Consider the following 23,731-nt stretch of genomic DNA (forward strand, 5'->3'; position numbering starts at 1 on the left):
CTCAAACACACAATAATAACATGGACTGAACCACCACTCACAACCACCAGCACTTTATATAGCCTCTGTAGAAATTATCCACATATCTCACTGATCTTAACCGCACTACTGTATAATTCTGTGTAAATAATCATTCTCTACAATACGATAATTTTAAAATCTACAACTCTTTATAAACTGCATAGTTCACATTTCTGTATAGCTGTATATCTCATATTTTTGTATAGTTTTTTTAATTTCATATTCTGTATAGTTGTTCATATTTATATTCTGTACATAGCCTGTACTCACTACAGCCTGTACATACTTGTAGTTATAGCATATTCATAACATACTTCATACCGTGTACATTATAACATACCATAATAGACCCATTTCTGTAATATACTCACATATCTATATTATTGCTAATATATATTTGTAATATATCTATATCATGGCTAAAGCACTTCTGGATGGATGCAAACTGCATTTCGTTGCCTTGTACCTGTGCAATGACAAAGTTGAATTCTATTGTATTCTATTCTATTCTAAATGGAGGTGTTGGTCGAAGTTGTAAGAGTCATAAGTGCAAAGCTGTTTTAGTATACTGCTCTGCTATTATAGAAGAATGCTGCTTTTACTGACTCACTTCAACTTTGACCACTGCAGCCACAGAGAAACATGAAGCCTGTGGTCAAATAGAGATTAAGTCTAAAACAGGCCATGGCTCAGTGCTCAACATCAGCCCTCCTTTTTTTATTCTTTTCTCAAGGACGTGCTTTGAAAGTGTAACAACCTACATTTCACTACCTTTTTTCATTACATACAGCCTCACATAGTACTGCAGACAATACAGATATCATCCACATACTGGTGGGCATAATGCGTGGTAATTTACGCTCCAGGTTTGTCCAGGTGATGAGTCAGCTTTAAGTTTAAAAATGACTCTTTTACATTAATTGTTGCTATGAAGTTTTGTTTTTTTTCCCCCTTGATGTTATAAATCGAGCTCACACCTTACCCTTAAAGCAATGTACTTTTGTCTCTACCTAAAACCTGAAACTCACTTGCCACTTAGTGCATGTCAAGCCAAGATGACTAAACGGGAAGCTGCAGCCATCAAGGTCCGTGGGAAGTAAAACTGACAGGTTTCCATAAATGAGCCTGTGAAATTATTAACAGCTGTCTGCAGGTACCTTTTTCTACGGATTGCTCAGGTTATCTCAGCCAGTCTGCAGACATCCCACTGTGGAAGCTCCCAGTCTGGATTTAACTCCAGACATTACTGTGATGTCTCCCACTATCATGATGTGTTTTTTCATTTATTTGTTTTTCATTCATTCAAAGTTCAATGTATCCGTTTTAATAAGATATGGATCATGGTTTGTTAAATTAATCATTAACTGTCCAAACTGACCAAAGAAATCTTAATTATGATTTTTGTTAGAATTTTGTACAACTTCTTACAACTGGAGAGCTGCCCTTGTAGAGTTGATATTAGATATATGGACAGAAGTATTGAGCCCCATCTCTTAATCACTGAATTCAGGCGTTTTTAGTGTCAGTGTCACACGTGTATAAAATCAAGCACCTAACCATACAGACTATTTGTTGGTTGTTCTAAAGAGCTCACTTTTTATGTAATAGGATGCCGACTCATCAGCTTGGTGACCCCGCTCCAAACTTCCAAATTAACATTAACATCAGCACAGAAATTGGGTACCGGGAGCTTCATGGCATGGGTTTGAATGGCCGAACAACCCTAAAATTATTGTGCCACTCATAGCCAGTCCAACACATCTTCATTTATGTTGGTTTCTTTTTCTCTTTAAAACTTTTGTAAACGTTATAAAATGAATGTTTGCCTCGGTTCTAATGCAACTTACACTTTTAGTAAAACAGTACACATGGTACAGTTCAAAAGGGCATTTAATCAATTAATAGTCTCAGCTTTAAAATAGTGGCTGTGCCAGCAGAAAATAAGTTGCTCCCCTTTCACCCTAGTTACTATGGTGTGTACGTTTTGGTAAAGCCCAGACTAGGAGTTACTTTGCCAGTGATCACAAATGACTTCATCAGAATGAAGTCAGTTTTTTAGTTGGCAGGTGCTTATTAACTCTGGCAAGGATTTTGCTATTGGAACCAAGCTGAGTTGAAGCAACCTTTGACCTTTCTCTCCACTGTCCTCTTCCAGAGACTTGGGCAGTGGCTCCAGTCTGTCCTTCAGTAGGCTCTTCTATGACGAGCACTGGTCAAAACATCGTGTGATCACCTGCCTCGACTGGTCCCCTCAGGTTAGGCCTGAAACTTTTCCAAACAGTAAAAGATTTGCCAAGAATGAACCATGTCTCTGTTGGGTTTTTTGTTTTTTTTTCATATCGTTCTCTGGATGTTTCCCGTCTTGTAAGCCTTTCCTTTCTCTCTCAGTATCCCGAGTTGCTGGTTGCCTCCTATAACAATAATGAGGATGCTCCACACGAACCAGACGGTGTTGCTCTGGTGTGGAACATCAAGTTTAAGAAGGCCACCCCAGAGTACATCTTTCACTGTCAGGTACGTCAAACATACACTGGCCAAGTCTCACATCTATTTCCAGAACTATTGGATGCCAGTCCTGATGTCAGACGTCTGCAGGTTAAGTTTTGCCACTTCTGTCTTAAATGTCTGGATGGTTATTTCCAAGTATTCTAACCCAGAAAAGTCATGTTAAACAAAAGAGGTCCTCTTATGTCTTTCTTTTGAGTTTCTTTGTTTTGAGTTTTTTTTAATACATTTATGAATTCAACTTTATGTCCATCGAGTAATTTACAGCTTTTACTTCTTTACGCAATAATGGTTGGAATGTTGTGAGATTAAACTAAATATATATTTACACTACCACTAGAGGTTATTGTAAGCGTCAGAAAGTGGGATTTTCCAGGATGTACTCTCTGGCTTTTAATTGACAAATCATTAGCAAAAGGGCTTGATAGTCAGACCTCGTTACATTTGTTTAAAAAAACCCAAGATGGTGGTGGTGAGAACACTCATTTCACGGCTTCGATATGGGACTTAATGAACCTCTTGACGGTGGCACGTCCAGCTTTTGTTCTGGCCATGAGTCAGGCAAAGCATGAATGTGGGTTGCAAAGTGGCTTGCAGATGTGCAGCAGTCCTAGGAAGGATAAAGCAGTTTAGTGTACTCTGTGTGAAATTTGGCAGTTGTATGGATTTCAGCTGATGAGGGCTGAAAATGACATCAGCTGACCTGCTGTCATTGCAGTTGTACTTGACTTCATGTATTGCCTGAACTGAGACTGTGCTCTGTTTTTGTTGGAAATGAAACTAATTTATGCTTGTGATGTTAATTGCAAATGAAAATAATACATTTTAGGAGGGAGAATTGGAGATGGAAGGAGGTGGGGAGGTGGAACGATTGACTGTGGGGACCTTCACAGCTCCCACAGGGCCACGTAGAGATGTGTCAGTAGTAAAATGATGTGGCCTACCACTTCCTAATCCAGCACTGAGTGTGTTAGCCCACCCAGGCTGTGCTCTATTTTGAGGTGAAATCTTCCTTACGCACATTACAGTAAAAGCAGACATACATCTGTAATAGTATAAATGCTATAAGCGGTCACCTTTCTGTTTAAAGTGATGTCAGACATGAACGCGCACACTCGCACATTCAAGGTTTATTAAAAACTTAAAGCAAAAGAAACAAACAGAGCAACGTAGTCCTTCATACCACACACTGTGTGCAAATATTTCAACATGAAGTCTAGTTCTGTAATGGATTTTTGAAGCACTCCATTCTTTTACTGCACCATAATTTATTCTGCTGCTCAAATTCATGCGGTTGTACGGACAGATTGCAGCTATGCATCTCGTAGCTCTGCGATTCTGTAGATTTTTCCATGTGGCTCTCGGACGTTGTCTGACTTTATTAACAGCGTGCGGTTTCTGAGCATGCTGATCTGCAAGTTGTCGGCACTGAGCAGTAGATGCTTGGGAACAGGGATATTTGTGTAAGCAGCAAATAAAATGCTCTGTGTATTAAAAGGAGCAATAAAACTGTAAAAGTTAAAGTGAGTACAGTGACGGGAACACACCGAATAGCACTGAAAAACTGGGAAATTTCACTTTGTATCAGAAACAGACAAACAACTACAAACAGTGTTGACTTGTCCACACGGAGCGATTTGTTTTATCTGAGCCTTTACTGGAAAGCTGTGCATTACACAACATGATGCTGACGAAGAAAAGAAAACAACTGAGAGCAAATAAAAACATTAAAGTGCCCCCACCCACCAAATTTCACCACCACACCTCGTGTCTTACATGACACGTTCAAGGAAGGATGAACAGTGGCAGATTAAGTGGCGATAAAGTAAGAAAGAAACCATTTAACGTCAGCGTTTACTTCTCACGTCACTGTTGGATCTGGATAAAACAAAGGGGGAGAAAGTAGAAGAAAAGTCAGGGGACTGCTTGCTTTTCTCACTCGCTTTCTCTCTGCGGTGTCTTTTGCAAACAGAGTCGCTACTCTAGTTAGCTACGTGTCAGATGGCTTTTAATATGTGAGCATGCTGTGCTCTTTAACCCACCAAAACCACAGGGCTCAGCACCTCTTCCCCTTTCTTTCGTTTTCTGGTCACCTTTCACCTGCCATCTTTAGCTAGAGTAACAGAGAGGCCACACTCTTGCAGTGCACACATGCTGTAGGTCGGGTTGGTGAACACTGCTGCTGTTGGCAGTCAGTGTTTGGCAACACTTAGCCGGTTTTTGTTTTTGCAGACAGAAGCTGCTGTCGTCTGATGAATGGATAGGTAGATGAATACTGTATATGTGTATGCCCGTGTTTGTATGTTTGCTGTACGCATGTGTAACGACCATGGTGTTTATGTGTGCGCGCGTGTGTGTGTGTGTGTAGGATACAAAAGAATGACAGGGCAGGCTGGTATTTGAGTGTTTGGGTTTGTGGTTGAGGCTGGATCCAGCAGGGGCTTTATTGTAAAAAGTAGTGGGTTATGGGAGGCTTCATATTTCAGATGGGGTTTCAGTGAGGTCAAGCTCATTGGCCACTTTATTAGGTACACCTGTGAACTCTAAGTGGCTCCAGCACAGAAGCTCCGCCCTTAAGTGAACTATTAAAACAGCTTCTGTTTGTTTTTTGTTGTTGTTTGATGTCACATTAAACTTTGCTTTAGTTCATGTACAGTATGTCAACGTAAACACTTCTATAAACATTTTAAATGTAGTGGAATCTATTCTACCACCACACTCCTCTATGAACGTAAACATAAAGTTGAAATATATCTTTTCAGCATCCATGATCTTTTTCAACAAACACCGAAAGTGAAGCTTTGTAAAAGTGGAACTTGTGGTAATACAGAGATAGCAATGCATTTCATGGGTTATCTATTAAAGTGGCTAATCATTGTTTTTTCATTTTAAAGGAATATGAAGTTATAAAGTGTCAAAATACAATATTTCATGCTTTTCTTTTGAGCGGAATCTCAGTTCTTTTCAGTGCCGTTTTATTAGCATCAGGACAAATTAACACTACAGACTGGTGGCAGATTTATTTAGAAATATGCATAGTATCAGCTATGTGTTGCTAGAACAACTTTAATGCACTGGTTTTGGCATTGATTGAAGTCTCCAGTGCTCTGCTTGAGGGAAGAAGCACTATTCTTCCAAATGATAATCCCACATTTACTGTTTTGATTAAGGTATGGAATAAAATTAGGCTGATCATGTTAATCTACAAAAAAAAAAAATCCTAAAAAAACAGTAATATTCCGGCAGCTGGGGCGCCAAAATAATACCAGAAAATAACAGAAAACAACTTTCACATGAAAATACGGTTATTTTCAGTAATGACAATACAATTTGTTGCCCTAATTTTAAATGGGATTTTGCCTCTTTCAAGTGCTTTTATACATTAAATTAGGAACATTTTAATGTTATTAAACAATGAAATTACCTATAAACAAGGTCAATGAATCCGGCAATATGAATAATAATACTTCAATGTACAGAAATATACAGTTAACAGTTGGTTTAAATAATAAAGGATTGCATTCATATCGCGCTCATCGAGACCCTCAACGCGTTTTACAATTCCACAATTCCACTCTGGCCATCACCAGTAGGTGGTGAAGTGTCTTGCCCAAGGACACAACGACCGAGGGCTCGAACCGGCAACCTTCTGATTACAAGGCGAACTACCAACTCTTGAGCCACAAAGTGTAAACAAGACTAAGATCCAGGGGAAGGGGAAATGAGGAGATCCAATAAACAGAACTAAGGCTGAACAACTTAGGGGTGTAAGAGAGCTAGACGAGCTTAACCCAAACAATAAATTACAAAACACAAAGACTCAAGTTCTAACTGATAGAAAACAACTTAACATTTCCCCACACTAAACAGAAATACACAATATATAATGAACTCAAAATGCTGGGTCACAGACCCAGCCATGACAGTCCAGTCCTGATTCGTTGTTGGTCTCTGTTCTTGATGTGCTGGTGTTGTGAAGGATACTTCCCAGTTTGATTCTGGGAGGAGTCTTAGTGTCACATTGGGCAATGCACTCAGGGAACCATGCACAAATATTTTTGGCAGTGTGCAGCAATACTGTAATATTGCATTCTAATGAAACACTTGTATGTGTAATAAACAGATGTCACAGGAATGTCAAGGATTTGTTTTCATTTTCTGTTTCTTCTTGCTTTGCTGCTGCGTGACCACTTTTTTTTAACTCTTCTATCACAGCTATTCACAGCTTCCTTGGTTCTTAAGTACACCTTTCTTTTTTGAATGTACTTATCTAGTGCCGCTTACTGTTTTTCCAAGTACTTTTTCCAATAAAGAATAATTTAACTGTGGTACTAACTAGCTGTGCTATTGAAAATATGTCAAAACTGTTTCACATTTATGCTGTGAGACATTTTTGGAAACTGTTTCGCTTTTTCATGATTTTTAACATGAAACTGAATTTTTTCTGATGTTTTAAAACCCTGTTTACAGAAAGAGACTGTGGAAATTAGGAAATGAAACAAATGAATAAGTATTAACTCTTGTTTTTATAATTGTCAAAACCCGAAGTCACAGTGAAAAACAAAGTCTGACATTTTACACGGTGTCCCAGTTCTTTGGAAGTGTGGTTTTTGTAGTTTGTTCTGGTTTGTGTTTTTCAGCACACAATATAAATGCAGTTGTTTTTTTTGTTATCAAACTCTGCTTTGGTCAAAAAAGTGAATAAACTGTATATGAAACGAAACGGCGTAGTGGGGATCGGTTAACGTAGCTTCATGACCTCACTTTAGGAGCCACTGATCTATGTAGCTCCTCAGTAAAGGGTCCGCCTCTGCTGGGGATTCTGGTACCAGTGTGCTCTCCCCTCACGACGCCTGTCCCAGCAGTTGGACCCTTCATCACCCCTTCCCAGTTGGGTCCAATCTTGTAACTTCACACCAGCCTCTCAAGTGGGCAAAGTCATACCACATTAAAGAGACCGTTTGACTTAAAGCCTCTGCTGAACCCCCCCAAACCACAAGACTCCCTGTAACAACCCCTGCCGCTACTGTCATATCCCATTGCACTCAGTCATATTTTTATTAATATCTTGCTGCCTAGCGTTCGTTCTTGAGTCTCTGGCACTTCCAGAAAGGTTGGGTAAGAGAAGTGGGGGAGGCAAAGAGGAGAGAAGGAGGTAGGGCAAGGGTAGAGGGAGTAGGAATGAGAGGAATATGTGACAGCATTATTCATTGTCTTTGAGTGAGTTTGAACCCATGTGCAGCTATACTGGTGAACAAAATTCAACAAAAGCACAAAAGCCTCAGAAGGCTTGACAATGTGCCAGTATTTGATATCGACCGACCAACAGTGTCTGTGTGGAGAGTTTAAAAAGTTTTCCCATTGTGATTAGATGTCAATAGATGGAATTTCATCTCTCAGAAAGTAAGCGTTGAATTTTATGGAAAATTTGTTTATCCTGTACCACTTTAACGGTATCGATCAGAACTTAATCCTTTCAGCCGTTCTCATAAATACCTTAAAAAAACCTGAGATGTCAACATCAATAAACATTACACCAGCATTGGCCAAGTGAATATAGGAACCTAGCAAACAAACAAGATATGGAAAATAAAGGAAAACCAGCTCTAGCAGGCAAAGAAAGGCCTGTTTGTGTTCCCAGAGCCGCCTCCTCATGCTTTCGCTCAATTCTTTGCCTGATGAAATGGAGACTCTGGCTTGGTATTCCTCTCTCCCTGCCAGAAACCACAGAGTGACAAAATCTGTGGGGTGTCATAAACGAGTGAAGCCAGGGGGAGAAAGGGAGGAGAAAGGTGGTTGTGAAGCCGGGATGCAACCAAAGACAGTCGGATCCATCTGGTCCTGATAAGGCAGAGTGGAAAACAGATGAGTGCGGTGAGGCAGATGGTGGGTTTGGGGGGGGAGTGGGATGAGGCTAGAGAGTGGATCTGTTTGGGAGGATATACTGCCTAGCGTGCCATATCAGGCCCCCTCCCCGTTTCTCCTCAACCTAGCACTCTCACTTCATTCCTGCCTGCCCGAGTGGACTTGAGCAACAGTTTGTTGCCTGAGGAAAGAACAAAAGAGAGGCGGAGGCAACAAAAGAAAGACTGTTTGCCCCTCTGTAGCTTTCTTTCTTCTTATGTCATTCCTTTACACATCTCTAATCCCTTGCTGGGTGCCATCTTTCATCACGGTGTACCCTGTGTGTATTATCCTATACAGAACACTTCCTATTGATACAATAAAGGCTGCCAGAAACACTTGGCCTTGGGAGCCTGTGTGTGATATGGTAGATGATACATGTGTGCAGAACCTGCCTGAAGAAAGAAATGGAACCTGCTGTTCTTACTGCCACAGTATCTCCCTGTAAAACTTCCCCACTTTATCTCAAGCATAATATAATGTACCAAAGTGACTCTTGCTGCTGTCTTTTCTTCCGGGAGACATAACTCCCTAAATCCTGTCCATCTGGATTAGCAGGAGATGACGCAGAAGGTGTCTGACCTGCTCTGCATGTGAGATGAAAACCACCCAAAGAGCCACTCTGCATTTGGAAATGAAATGTCAGGCTTTGAAGCAACAGCAGTGATATGGAGATGCAGTCCCACTGCTTCTATAAAAACCATAGAAGACATGAACTGCATTTATATTAGGCTGATTTAAAGAAAAAATATCTCTCTTTATCTATCTCTCGATCTATCTAGATAGCTAGATAAATAGAGCTAAAAGGCCCAGCCACCCAATGCATGTAGGCAAGGTGACCTGCTGAAGTTCAAACCAAGCATTGGAATGGGGAAAACTCCAATTTATGTGCCTCTCGTGGTTGTTGATGGCAGATGGGCTGGTCTGAGTGTTTCAGAAATTCCTGAACTGCTGGGAGTTTCTCTAACAACCATCTCTAGAGTTTATAGAGATTGATGCGAAAAACTAAATATCGAGTGAGAGGCAGTTCTGTGGATGAGAATGCCTTGATGATGCTAGAGCTCGGAGGGGAATGGTCAGACTGCCTAATGGGAAGGCAACAGTAATTCAGATAACTGCCTGCTATGACCAGGGTATGCAGAAGACCATCTCGAACAGCTTCAACTCTTCTACGAAGGCTTTTCACAAGGTTTAGGAGTGTTTATGGGAATTTTTGACTGTTATAGAAGTGCATTTGTGGGGTCAGATACTGATGTTGGACGAGAAGGTCTGGCTCGCAGTCTCTGCTCTAATGTGTTCTATTGGGTTGAGGTCAGGACTCTGTGCAAGCCAGTCAAGTTCTTCCACACAAAACTCACTCATTCATGTCTTTATGTACCTTCGGGGACATTCCCAAACCGTTCTCACAAAGTTGGAACATGAAGTTGTCCAAAATGTCTGGATTATCTGAAGCATTAATAATGAATAATAATGGATTTGATTTATATAGCGCTTTTCAAGGCACCCAAAGCGCTTTACAATGCCATTATTGATTCACTCTCACATTCACACACTGGTGGAGGCAAGCTACAGTTGTAGCCACAGCTGCCCTGGGGCAGACTGACAGAAGCAAGGCTGCCATATCGCACCATTGGTCCGTCTGGCCATCACCAGTAGGCGGTAGGTTAAGTGTCTTGCCCAAGGACCGAGACTGTCCGAGCCGGGGCTCGAACCGGCAAGACGAACTGCCAACTCTTTGAGCCACGATCGCCTTAAGAGTTCTTTTCACTGGAACTAAGGGGCTGAGCCCAAATCTTGAAAAATAACCCCACACCATAATATCCTCTTCACCAAACTTCAGACAGTGCAGTCAGAAAAGTACTGTTCTCTGGCAACCTTCAAACCCAGACCCATCCATTGGATTGCCAGACAAAGAAGCGTGACTCATCGCTCCAGCAAGCACATCTTCCCTACTCTAGAGTCCCGTGATGTTGTGCTTTACATCACTGCATTCAACGCTTTACATTGTGCTTGGTTTGGATGCAGCTGCATGGCCATAAAGCTCTCTGTGCACTGTTCTTGAGCTAATCTGAAGGCCAGACGAAGATGGGAGGTCTGTAGCGACCAAATCTGCAGAAGGATGGTGACTTCTGACCATTATGTGGCTCAGCGTCCGCTGAACACTGTCTTTGATTTTATGTGGCCGGCGTTCACAATCACTTCCACTTTGTTATAATACCACTAACAGTTGACTGTGGAATATTTAGTTATGAGGAAATTTCACAACTGGACTTGCACAGGTGGCATCCTATCACGGTACCACGCTGGAATTCACTGAGCTCATTCATTCACAAATGTTTATAGAAGCAGTCTGCATGCCTAGGTGCTTGACTTTATACACTGTGGCCAAAGAAGTGATTGGAACACCTGAATTCAATGATTTAGATTGTGTGAGTGAATATTTATGATAATAAAATGTAGCTAGACACTTCTAGTTTCATTGTTTGTCTTTGGTTTCCTGTGGCAAATGACTTCCATCACTCACTCATGTTGCTTGGTCGAGCAGTTCAGAAGCTGCAACCTACAGACTTCCTGTTTTGAACAGACACAATCACTCACAGACATTCTGTGACTGCATCCGCATAGCTGTCCTCTTTTCAAAACAGTAACTTGATATTTGCATGCATGTGACACCATTTGGTGACATCTGTAAATTGTCCCTACAAACCATTACACGAGTAACACTCTCCCAGAACGAGCTCTAAGTTTCCCAGAACTTGAGACCGTTAATGCAGTACTAGATTGATACATCCGCTTTTATGCAGTCATGTTTAGACACTGAAATATTTTCCTTTAACATATGCAAAACACATGTTTTGAGTCTCGATGGCAAAGATTCAAAAAAATGAATAAAAAGTAGACAGAATTACAGAAAGATTACAGAAATCCAGCCAAAACATAACCATGCTTCCCATAATTCAAATATATAAAGTCAGACATTAATTTCCTCCGACTTTGAAATCGAGATTCCATCAACGAGTTCACATTTAGCTTAAATCATAAACTTGCTTATACTGTAGCACGCGGCAAATTGATCTTATTTCAACGCCTAATTACATGCAGTAGATTTAAAACGGATACAAGTTTCAAACTTGTGCTGATGTGACATTTGATTAGCAGAATTTAGGGAGAATGACTTTAATCTTAAACCCAAGTTGCTGCTGGCAGACGCCTCATAGTGCGTTACTGGGACAAAGCGGGGCTAATTTTCAGTAGCTCTTTCACTAAGCCTGACAGCACATGAGGGGAATGATGGCATAACCTGTGGTTTCTCAAAGAGGGGATTCAGAGTTTAGTCGGGAATTTTCCTCTTAAGATGGGAACACTGATAGGGCTTACGATTGAAAGTAACATATGGATCAAATAGAGGAGTTCCTTGATTTGATTTAGTTTCTCTTTGTCATTACTCATGTGGGGTAGAGATGTTTATTTAGGGTGTTGACGGCACTGATGTTTTACGTTTGTGTCTGTATATTCTTGTGGAATTACATGTTAATTTTTTAATTTTTGTTGGAGGAAATAATAAAAGAAGCTTTGGTCTTTACTAGAAAGATGTGAATTTAATGAGATTGCTTATATTTTAATCCACCTTGACAAAGATACTAAAACCTCAGATGAGCGATGCTTTTACGAGGCAGGTTAGCTGTTCCCCCTGCTTGCGCTCAAACTGTCAAACCTTTCTTCATAGAAGAAGAAAACGGAGCCAAGAGTTCTTACATTGTTTGGAGTTTTGAGACAGATGGTTGTGGGGGTGGAACCATGTGCATGTTAAGCGGATGTGTGTGGGTTTGTGTGCGGAGATGACAAAGGGTGCAGGACTATGGTTTATTAGCCCACTGATGGAGTCTGATGGAGGGGGAACAGACCTCAAACAGCAGCCTGTGAGACGACCACAGAGGGTAAAGGTCACCGAGAAACTCTGGGTCATTAGAGTGATCACAGCCAAGAAACAAACCTCCGCGCGCTTGAGAATAGCTGCCTTTTCAGCACAAAAACATCATTCCAGACATTTTTTTTCTCTTTTTTTGATGATTTGTTAACACACAAGCACATGATTGTATATTGCTTAATCCAGCGTGTAACATGTCATACAGTGCACCGGTGATCTTTTGTTAATCAGGCAGCTTTAGATGTTCCTGGACGAGCTGTCAAGTCTTGCTTAGTAATTCATACTAATAAGCCTCTAGCCTCGATCCCCTTTTTGTCGGACTGTGTAAATAAACTTTTCAGATCGAGCCTTCATGCCAGCCGAAAAGCACCTTTAGTTTTTACCACCAGAGTTTCGTTTATTTTGAGTCTAGACATCTGAAGTGACTCCCGAGCCGTGCCGCTGGAAGCCGTGACTCCTCAGAAGTAACAGAAAAGAGAAATAAAAGAGCGTGAAGTGTTTTCTTTGCCTTTGGTTTGTTTTCCAGTCTCCTTTCAAAATGAACTGGGGTTTGGAGTTGGCTGCTTCGCACATGGTGTGGTGGAAGGGATGGGGAGAGAGGGAGAAGTAAAAAAAGAAGTGAAAAATAAGCACATTTTACTACTGCAGACGTAGTGGGATCTTTCTACGCTATAAACAAAATACATTCAATTAGTGTTTTTCACTATGATACCTTTACTACTGTATATTTACTTGGCACATGGAGTCTATGACATGCCTCTCTCATCATTTTTCTAATAACAGAAATTTTAATTTGTAAAAAAAATCAAACATGTAGAGACTTAGGAGTTATAATGAGAGTCCAAGGTACAAACCAGGTATAACCATCATGGTTAATGCACCTTTGTCTAGATTCAAGTCGGCAATATAAGATAAGGAACAGTTAGCGTACTTTGTTGCTTTTTTACCACTTATAGACGTTATTTTTGCTGCTACAACCTGGCAGATGTTCACGATAGTCATAAATAGGTATAAATAAAGCCAAAACTCCTGCAGGCTGAGCCAGCCTAACTGACATTATGAGTACTTTCTATTGTTTAGCATTTACCTTTATCCCATAATTACTGCTTGTGGCCACGGTGGCTACTGTTTAGCTAAACTTAACATAGTTTCACTTGAAGCAGTTGTCACCTTTTTAAGGCATTATAACAGTCTCTGTTGTACAAACTTATATTGTTCTCGGTTGAACAATACCCAACAAATTCCTTTGTGGTTTATTCTTTTATGGATTATTTATATGATCATTATAAATTAAACTGTTGTAGATGTATCCTAGGTCTTGCCTTGTTAATGCAGTGATGAGTTTTGGAGGATTCTGATAGAGTTTTGTCTCCACGCAGTCTATGAGCTGCTGTTTCAACAGCAAAACATCTGACATACAGTTTTCATGAACACTAAAACTGTCACCAGCGCTCCTTCCTACAAATCTACGATTGCATGAGGCAACGATCCATTTGCGAAATGCACCCTCCATGTTGTTCTAGCTTTACTGTTTTTAGTTGTGATTTGTGTTTGTGAGCTTTGCTCTGTTGGCTCTGTCGTGCCTGTGAATTATTTCCCTCTCAACAGGACTATGCTTTTTTTTTTTTACTGGTTCTGATGAATCTGTCAGTGAATCACACCAGTTAACCTCCTGTAGCGCTATGCTGCAGGATGCTGAAATAATTTTCTCATAACTCATAGCTTCAGTGGCTCTGGGTCAGGGGGAGCTAGCTGTTGCACGCAGAAGCCCTTATGGGATGCGCACCGAAGAGGAACCAAAACTCAATAAACACAGCGTCTAGGGGGGGTGGTAGTTCAAGGGTGCGCTTGTCATGACGGAGCCTACGGTGAGCGCTCCAGTGGCTGCTGGGGTTTTGATGCTGTAATGTGAAACGGCTGGGGAGCGAAGGAGGACCACAATTCCCTCTTTGTCTGGTCTCCACCCCAGCATCACCCCATTCTCGTCTCCTCAGCGGACCTTCACAGTGCCCACACTCGTCATCTCCGTCTCCATCTGTGTCCCCACGTATGCCACCCATCACGATGTCTTGATTGCTCGCACTCACTCGCACCCAGCCAAGTGTTACCGTTTTGAGTTCATATCTTTTCCTCTGGGCTTTTCTACCATCTGCATTCAGTTCATAATAATGTCAGTTACATAAAATAACACCAGCATTGAATCTGAGTAATGCGTCCTAATTCTCCTGTCTCGTTTTCTCTCCTTAGTCTCCGGTGGTGTCTGTGGGCTTTGCCAGGTTTCATCCCAACCTGGTGGTGGGGGGGACGTACTCAGGACAAATAGTCCTGTGGGATAATCGCAGTCATCGCCGGACCCCTGTCCAGAGGACCCCTCTGTCTGCTGCTGCACACACTGTAAGGATGATTTAAACTGTCAGTATGATACATTTATCATACAGTACGTAAAGGTTTATCTCTGCTTTACAATTAGAATTGTGATATTAACAGCAATACGTCTGCAGGAGATTATTTATTACTTTCCTTACTGTGTAGTTTTCCTGCAATGACACATCATTATTAAAACCTGGAAGGCAGAACAGTTTCAGTATTTAACAGTTATTTTTTAGCAGGATTGTTTACCCAAAATTCTGGATAGCTCCTTAAATCATAGAGTAGTTACATTGCACCAGTCCATCCTTCTCTACAGCCATTCACAGTATAATCAAACTAGGGAAAACCCTTGCTCAAGGCTGTGCCACGACCAAAATTAGTGCCACCGTGTGCAGTGGATTTATGGTTTTTTGTGTAGCGGCCTTCAGATGGGGTCAAGTTGGCAATTACATGCAATCTGTGATAAATCAGCAAGCATCGCAGATCTGCTGCCATGTGCATTGATAATCTTTTCCCCGAGTATGATGATCCTGACACAAACAGCTAAGAGTGATAAGCTAGGTCATTTTTAGCTAATTAGCACTCACTATTGCTTTGTAAACTGTGATCTTCTTGTTCTTCACCTCCTAAATGAAAGACCTGAGATCCAAATTACAAATAGCGATCTGTTAAAAGTGTATTATTGTACACTCTTATCCTGACGGCAGTGCAACAAAGAGCATTCACAACAAGAAACTGCTAAAATGGATCTCCAGCAGGGACGTAATTGTTCTCTAGTGATTAAAATATTGCAGTGGATTCTGTATGTGGATCAAAAGTGCCCAATTTCCATTAATCTTCTTTTGAGAGGTCATTTAAATGTTCTTTGATTGAAAATTAATTTTAGTGGAGGGTTGTTGGAACCGTGTTTTGCTCTTCAGAGCTCTGTGTGAGTCACGTGACTGAAAACTAAATTGTTAATTTGGTTAAAAGTGTTGAAATACACTTAGGCCAACATGGGGAAAAAAAAGCAGAGAAACACTTTTTTTAATCCAAAAATTCAGACGTATGAATATGATAAAAAGATTTTGATTGCACCAATTACACTGAATGATTTTTATATGATAATCTGTATTCTTGGGTCTGTCTGCACTTAGACATAAACTTGATAAAAGCAAGACATAACTGAAAGAGCAGCTCAGTTCAGCTATAGCAAATTACTGTTGAATATAAACTAACGATATCTTAAGAACCCAGCTTGTTTATAATCACAGCTACAGTAGACACACACATTGTTACATGCCATCCATACTGTAGCTTTAAACGGGCTGCGGGCTCTAATAATGAGGCTGCCACTCTCCCGTTAGTGGGTACAGCTTGCTAGCATGGTGCTGATTGCTGAATGGATTCTTTGTGCGACCCGGCGCACAAATCAATTACTGCTCAGTAATGATATAATGGCTTCACACACTCGTGGATTTGAACAGCAGCACATGTCTGAAACGTAGGGTGATTTAAAAGGACGAATGCACACTGGCATGTGAGCTGTCTGCATCTCTTGGCCCCAAAAAGCATCTAATGACATCATGTGCTAAAGGGGAAAAAACATGTCATCATTACAGGACAATGTTTATTCGTTTCATAAATAGTGGAATATCACAATTAATGACATGGTGATGCTGCTGACAGCCTGCTACAATTAGGACTGTTTCAGCTATTTTTTGTACAAGAGAAATTGTTATGCTTCAGTTCAAAGAGGCTAATAATTAAGAACTATAATGTGATCACAATGTATTATCCTAAACGATGTTGTTGTAATTATACTACAGTTGATAACAGCTTTTTTGTATTGTGCACGGGTAAATCTTCACCCAAATCCATTTGTTTGTCTCTGCGTATGATCGTGTGTGTGTGTTTGTCTAGCACCCAGTGTACTGCGTGAATGTGGTCGGCACACAGAACGCCAACAACCTGATCACCGTGTCCACAGACGGCAGGATGTGCTCCTGGAGTCTGGACATGCTCTCCCAGCCTCAGGTACACAAAACTCTTACCGCACATCAGTGAAGCAGTCCACACAACCTGCCAGCAGCATTTAAAAAAAGAACTTTTTCACTCACTAATGCTGTTTTTTTGTTGTAAAAATGCAGGTTTATGCTATATCCACTCTAATATAATGTGTGTAGGAGACCATGGAACTGGTGTACAATAAATCCAAACCCGTGGCAGTGACATGCATGGCCTTCCCCACGGGAGACGTTAACAACTATGTGGTCGGGAGCGAGGAGGGCACTGTGTACACTGCATCCAGACATGGCAGGTTGGTTAATGAAACATGTATTCTTAAACACAGATATGCATTAAAGTTCACCAAACGTCTGCTGAGTATGAAACAGTGCTCATATAATTTATAATTATAACATTAGCAAAGTTTAAGAGGATGATTGTCCCTAAATTAGATTACATTTAAGTAACTTAAAACTTAAAATGTGATTACAAATGAAGTTCTCCCTCTTTTGGAGGGAATTTTGGGCTAATGGTCGCAGTTCCAGATGTTGCCTTGTGCGTTTTCCCTCTCCAGTAAGGCAGGTATCTGTGAGATGTTTGAGGGCCACCAGGGGCCCGTCACAGGCATCAGCTGTCACAGCGCGGTGGGCACCGTCGACTTTTCCCACCTCTTTATCACGTCCTCGTTCGACTGGACCGTCAAACTCTGGAGCACCAAGGTACAATGTGGGAGGTGTGTGTTAGTGTGTGTGAGGGAGCAAGAGAGAGGGGATGTGGAGAAAGAAAGGTTGTGCGGGGGGTTGATTGTGACCTCCAAGAGGTTTTTAAGCAGATCCTGAGAGGGAGAGAGAATGAACTAGTGAAGAGGGAAGGTTGAGTAGAGAGGTCTCGTACAACTTGTGTGTTTCTCTACATATATGTTTGAATAAGCTGTTATTGTGCGTATATGGGTACTCTGTGTGTGTGCGTTTGTAGGGAAAGTATTCACTGCTAACTACAGACTGTATATAAGGATGGTTTTAGCCTCCAGAGCTAATAACATAGAAAATCTGCAGTCTATGAGCTCACTTCATTTATAACTTCATTTATGAGTTCATGTTCTAATTTGTACTTTCAGCTCTTATGTTAATATAACATAGTGTTGATTTGGTAAATTATGCCCCCGATGTAAATTGGGATACGTTTTAGGAAGACCTACTTTGTGATACTGTACGATCGTGTATTATCATTGTGTCTCAGACAGAGCCACCACTCGCTGTTCACCTCCAGCTTCAAAACATCAAATTGGGGACGATCAAAGTGTTCAGGTCAAACAAGAAGCAGCCTCTGGAGGTGAAACATGATCCCAACACAGAAGTGGAAAAAATTGCAGTTCCTTTAGGTGCCACTCGAGGCGTGCTCCAAAAGGGACTCCATTCCCATAGATTTCACATTTAAGATATAGAGACTCGACCTGAGTAATGGAGTTTGTGTAACTGAGTACATCTCCATTGATATGACTACTGCCTACCACGGTGAGTCTTGGAACCAGACCTTTTCACTGTGTCGGCACTGTTGGTGAGTTTTCGATTATCTGATGGATGTTCTGTGATACAGCAAATCAAAATGAATTTATGCATCCGTTTTGTTGAGTAAAGAGCAACATCTCTACAGTTGAGACCAAAGTGAATATGTTTGGTATTAAAACCAAACATAGCATATCAGCACAAACATCTCATACCAACAGTCAAAGACGGTGGTGGAGGCATGATTTAGGCTGGGCACCTTGCAGTCATTCATTCGACCATGAAGTCCTTTGTGTACCAAAGTATTCTAGAGTCAAATATGAGGCCGTCTGTCTGACAGTACTGCAGCTACACCAAAATCAAGGTATTGCAATGGCCCAAAGTCCAGATGTCCACCTGATTGAATCCATCCAAACCTCAATTAACTGAAGCAACACCATAAAGAAGGATGGGCCAGAATTCCTCCATAATGATGTGAGAGACTGATAAAGTCACACAGAAAACAATTAGTCCACATTATTGCTGTTAAAGGTGGTTCTACTGAGTTATGGATGTAGTCCTATGAAAACTTTCTTCTTCAGAAAACCGCACGTGCGCCTGTGCATTGCACTGGTGGGGTTTATGGATGTAACCACTTGTTAAGCTAATGTTAGCTGCTAACGTTACCTCTGGCTTTGAAAAAACAGCATGGCAGCAGCCAAAACACTAACATTGAAGCTTTAAAATACAGAGTCCAAAACCAGTGGGTGACATCGCTGTGCCTGCATCCATCTTATATATACAGTCTGTGTTAATCATCAGTAACCATCATCATTATTATTATTACCTGGTTTCAGCCTGTCAAGCAATTTCCTCTTAGGCTGCGCTCTGTTTCTAGTAAGAGCCAGTTAACCTGCTCTTTCTTTGGAGACAGCAGGTGAACCACTAGTATTACAGATGTCAGATGTCTACATTGCTTCAGAGAAATGTGTGCCTCCAATGGCAAAAGTCACAAGAGCACAAACAGCTCCACACACGATTCTTAGCTTACTTCAATTAATAAGACCTATTATAAGTGTAATTATAGTTAGTTAATCTTCCAGTAGTCCATTATTTAAATGAAACTACAAATACTTGCACTTACAAAGAGACTGTCAGCTGTTGTTCAAGTTTCCGTAGAAATATTTTGCTGAGAGACAGCGTAGGATCTGTTTTTTTTATTTTTTATTTAAGGCTTGCTTGTTGCACCTAATCTGACGTGTGTGTGTATTGTATGTGTGTGTTTTTCTGGTTTGTCCTGGGTGTACATGTGTGAAAGTCCCTTGTTTGTATGTGTGGGTGTCCCTCCTACTCAACTATCACTGCAAAACACAAATGCACTGATGGGATAGTGCTGGCTGCTGTCTGCAGGCACACTTAGTGAACCTAAGTCAGACCCACTCTAAAGGTGGGCGCTCCTCCTCTCGCTGGTTTTGAGTGACCTCATCCTCTCAGTGCTGTTGTTCTCCTTTCAAACCAGTGTTATGAATTCCATTTGGCAGCATTTCAGAAGCGGTAAAAAGCAAACAGCCACTATTTCTGTCAGAGTAAGGCTGGTGAATAAAAAAAAAATAAAATAAAAATCTCGGCTAATACAGTGAAAGGACACTGCTGTGGTGGTGAAACAGAAGTTTTGGCTTAGGTGTATATGACATATTGCACAGAAAGGTGTAGGAAATGGATACTCATGTAGTAACCACAGGGTAAATGGAACAATTAGCCACAACTAATATGAAAAATGTTAAGTAGAATTTAAATATGATTATGATGAGTGGCTTGATTAGAAACAGTAAAGCTGTAGAAATGTACAATGTATAAATTTGAGGGTATGAATAATTAAAACTGCTAATGGTCAAAAAATGAAAATAAGGTTACATTAGCTAGCTAAAGTTATCGCTAGTAGTAGAAGTACTGGAACTAATGGGTGAGTTGGGATGTCATTCACTAACAATAAAGCCAGAAACATGATGGATAATAGCTTAATTAGCTAGCTAGAATTATTATTATGAATGATTGTTGGAAATTGTTATCTTAGGCAATGTTTCTGGCTACTAGCTTATGGCTAGTGACTGAATTTGCTAGCTGATTGTATAAATAGTAGAGATAGCTAGCAAATTGTTACAGTTGCCTGTAATTTTGCATGGAAGACACCAACTTCTCTACAAACACTCGCAATCCAAAGCTTTTTGCAACCAATTTCACTTCTCACTAACCAGTCAGGGAATATGTTTTTCCTTAATGACCAGTGGTTGCCAGGGCATCACAGACTGGTTGTTTACGAGACCTTAGCTGATAAATGGCTTGCTGAATGTAATCACAAAAAGCGGTAAGGTGAGAGTAGTCAAGGTCAGCATTAAAATGAAAAGTTTTAAACGTGTGTGTGTGTTCCTGATGAAGGCTATCTGAGGCCTGAACGATCCAAGAGGTTAAAAGAAGATTGATATTAGGAATATGAATTAAAGCTGAGGTGCAAATAACAAAAGAAAATGTGACAATCAGTTTTTACTATTAATCAGTTAATGGTTAGTAGTAAAAATTGATGCTAATTTTGAATTACAGAGGTTATCATGATACATACATGCATAGGGTGATATCGTGTACAGCCCAAAATCAGAGGCATACCTCCTTGGTGTAGTAAAAATACATAATTCATATTGCATATCAGCTTTATGCAGGATCCAGTTACAGTTTTCATTCTTGGCTGTGACAGCCAATAAAGCACTCTGATGACTTTTAGCCCATGTTAGCATGCAGCCAGTCCATAAGTCTTGTGCAGCGGGTCCCGTGACACATATTAAAACATTTCTGTGGATTTTCATCAGAAGAGTGTGTTATTTTTCAGGATTTGGGAATTCCCTTTCCTTTGAGGGTCACCACAGGAATGTGTGTCTGTCTCTTATCCCACATAACCCATATTTGTGTGTGGGCAGGAGGAATACCTGAGTGTGCGCGTGTGTGTGTGCATGTGTAAATACAGACACACCACACATGCCTCATGGTACACCTTAAGCAAGCTGCCTTTGCTTGCCTAAAATCCCCTCGAGGTTTGCCTTCAGCCCTCCAATCATAAGCATCACAAACTGTTTTGAACACACGCGCGCATGCACGTTTGCAGCGAATTTCCTCTGCATTCACGTGCGTTTGCCCTCACGGTTCAAAAAGGCCGTCCTACAGACGTCTGCGTATGTTTTTACACTCAGCGGTGCAAATATTGTGGTTAGTGAAACCATTCTGAGTCGGCCAGAGTGTGAAGATGTCGCGACGGCTGGGAGTGGGTTTATGATTGTGCATAACTTGAACCACCTTGCACGCTTGACCCCAAAACCAGCATCTACGAAATGATTGGATGGAGCACAATTACTCCACTGTTGCTGTTCTTAAGAAGGTAATCAAAGGCCTGCGTCTCTGTCGGGTCAGATGATTGTTAGCGAGCGTTTATAATATTTCAGGTGAACATCTGTAGATACGCTGACTCGTCACTTCATTAGTTACAGCTTGTTACCACCAGGTTTGACCCCCTTTTACCTTCAAAACTGTCTTAATTCTTTGTGGCATTGATTCAAAACACTGCTGGAAACGCCCTGAGACATTTTGGTCTATACTGACATGACAGCACCACGCAGTTACAGCAAATTTGTGTCTGCACATCCATGATATGAATCTCCCATGTCACCACATCCCAAAGGTCTTTTGAGTGCAGCGTTAAGTTCAAGCTTTGCGACACATCGTTCCTTCCTATCAGCTCAAAGCAGTCTGGCCATTCTCCACTGACCACTGCCATCAACAAGCCATTTTCACTCACAGAACTGCTGCTCACTGAATACTTTCTCTTTTTCAGACCATCCTCTGCAAACCCAGTTGAGACAGTTGTGCTCACTTTGAATTTTAGCAGGTCATCTTGACCATGACATGGTCAAGCGTATGTCAGGAGAAAAAACGTTTTGGTTGGGATCTTGCAGCACAGCGCATGAAGGAAGAATTTCTCATTTAAGGACAGTATCTCCATTCCCTTGGGGCGCATGTTTATTAAAACTATCAAACTAATGCGATTTTTGAGATGCAAATGCAGCGAGGATAGAAGCGGTGAAATTATATGACTGGCTGCTGCTGAGATGAGTGTTTTGGATCCCTATGGATGGCTGCGTGATGAGATGTTTTCTGAGAGAACGGCTTCCTCCTTGACATTTTGATTTCCGAGACAGTTAATGCAATTTGATATTTTATTATTAATGCCAAGGTGGTGCCTGCATTTTTGGCAACGATATCCAAATGATTGAATGCTTAACTTGCATTAGGTTCTCATTTTTTGTCATTGCTTCACTGTGATGCTAAATATCAGTGCCCAGTTTTTCAATGTTGGTTTTCAGGCTTGTCAAGGCTCTGCAGCTTTTCAGCACAGAAAAGATAATGACATCCAGTTACTTCATGTTTGGCGCCACAAGGATTAAGCTTCATTTAAAGATTAGTTTAAAGACTTATTCACCTAAATTATCTTCCTTAAAATTGGTAGATATAGACAAAATAGTAGTTTACATTATGAGTACCCAGTATAATACCGAGAGGGCCTTATTCATCTTATTTTGTCTTCCAGGTTTATTCATTACTTTGAGTCACGGCCAAATGACACATAGGACAAATTTCAGAAAGTTACCTTGAATGGGAAACAGAGGTGTTTTGCTTCAAGACTGATTATCTCGATAAAATCACACGTGCAGTGTAACCGGCTGTCATAAAAACCCGAAAATAAGAACAAGTAAGCGAGCGAGAGAGAACATAAACAGGTACGACTTCGATCGAACGCTGGAACTGCGAGATGGAGAAAAATGACCTCTGCTGTCATCCTGCCGGCTGGAAAACAGGTTCAATCGAGCCTTGAAATTGGCTTGGCTCAGTTTGTTTGTGTTTGTGTGCGAGTGTATGCGAGTGTGTGCGAGTGTGCGCTCTCAGATCTGCCGTAGAGTGAGGGAGTAAAGGTGATGGAGAGAAAGGAGCAGGAATGAGAGAGAAAGGGAGAGACTGCATTCTTTCATTTGCTGTTCTAGCCAGCCTGTCTCCTCTCTTCCACTCCTCCCACTCTACCTGCAAGGAATGTAGTTTGTATGCTTCTTGAATCTTAACAGTCAGCTTGGGAAAAGGTGTGTTGTTTTTTTTTAACACACATATTAAGCTGTACTGACCCTATGTGGGACACATGGGGTTTGTATTACATATCTGAGTTTTTGATCAGCAAAAGATCGTGACCTTTTTTATATCACAGAAAGGTGTGGGAATTTGTTCTGTGCCCGAGTATATTTGACCCCCAAAGTCCAGTTTGTTTGACTAGTATAGTGTCTGTGTATGATGTTTGGACACAGCTAATTGTGCTGAGCCCAGGCCCGCTTGATGAAGTGGACTCTGGGCATATACAGGGAGTGCAGAATTATTAGGCAAGTTGTATTTTTGAGGAATAATTTTATTATTGAACAACAACCATGTTCTCAATGAACCCAAAAAA

At 41.0% G+C, this 23,731-nt stretch overlaps 1 protein-coding gene across 9 annotated transcripts in view; it reads left to right on the forward strand.

The window, feature by feature from the left end:
• The window catches only part of dync1i1a (dynein cytoplasmic 1 intermediate chain 1a), a 64,634-nt gene that overhangs the window by 29,588 nt on the left and 11,315 nt on the right, over nucleotides 1-23,731 (forward strand). For all 9 annotated transcript variants that reach the window (XM_013909752.1, XM_005728745.2, XM_005728740.1 and 6 more), the window contains 6 exons: nucleotides 2,177-2,276; nucleotides 2,410-2,535; nucleotides 14,606-14,752; nucleotides 16,631-16,744; nucleotides 16,894-17,027; nucleotides 17,289-17,433. In XM_013909752.1, coding sequence (XP_013765206.1) covers nucleotides 2,177-2,276; nucleotides 2,410-2,535; nucleotides 14,606-14,752; nucleotides 16,631-16,744; nucleotides 16,894-17,027; nucleotides 17,289-17,433 — 766 coding nt within the window. The remainder of the gene's footprint in view (nucleotides 1-2,176; nucleotides 2,277-2,409; nucleotides 2,536-14,605; nucleotides 14,753-16,630; nucleotides 16,745-16,893; nucleotides 17,028-17,288; nucleotides 17,434-23,731) is intronic.

Source organism: Pundamilia nyererei, unplaced genomic scaffold (genome assembly GCF_000239375.1).
Source record: "Pundamilia nyererei isolate P.nyererei 1_Seehausen unplaced genomic scaffold, PunNye1.0 scaffold00030, whole genome shotgun sequence".
Lineage (NCBI taxonomy): Eukaryota > Metazoa > Chordata > Actinopteri > Cichliformes > Cichlidae > Pundamilia > Pundamilia nyererei.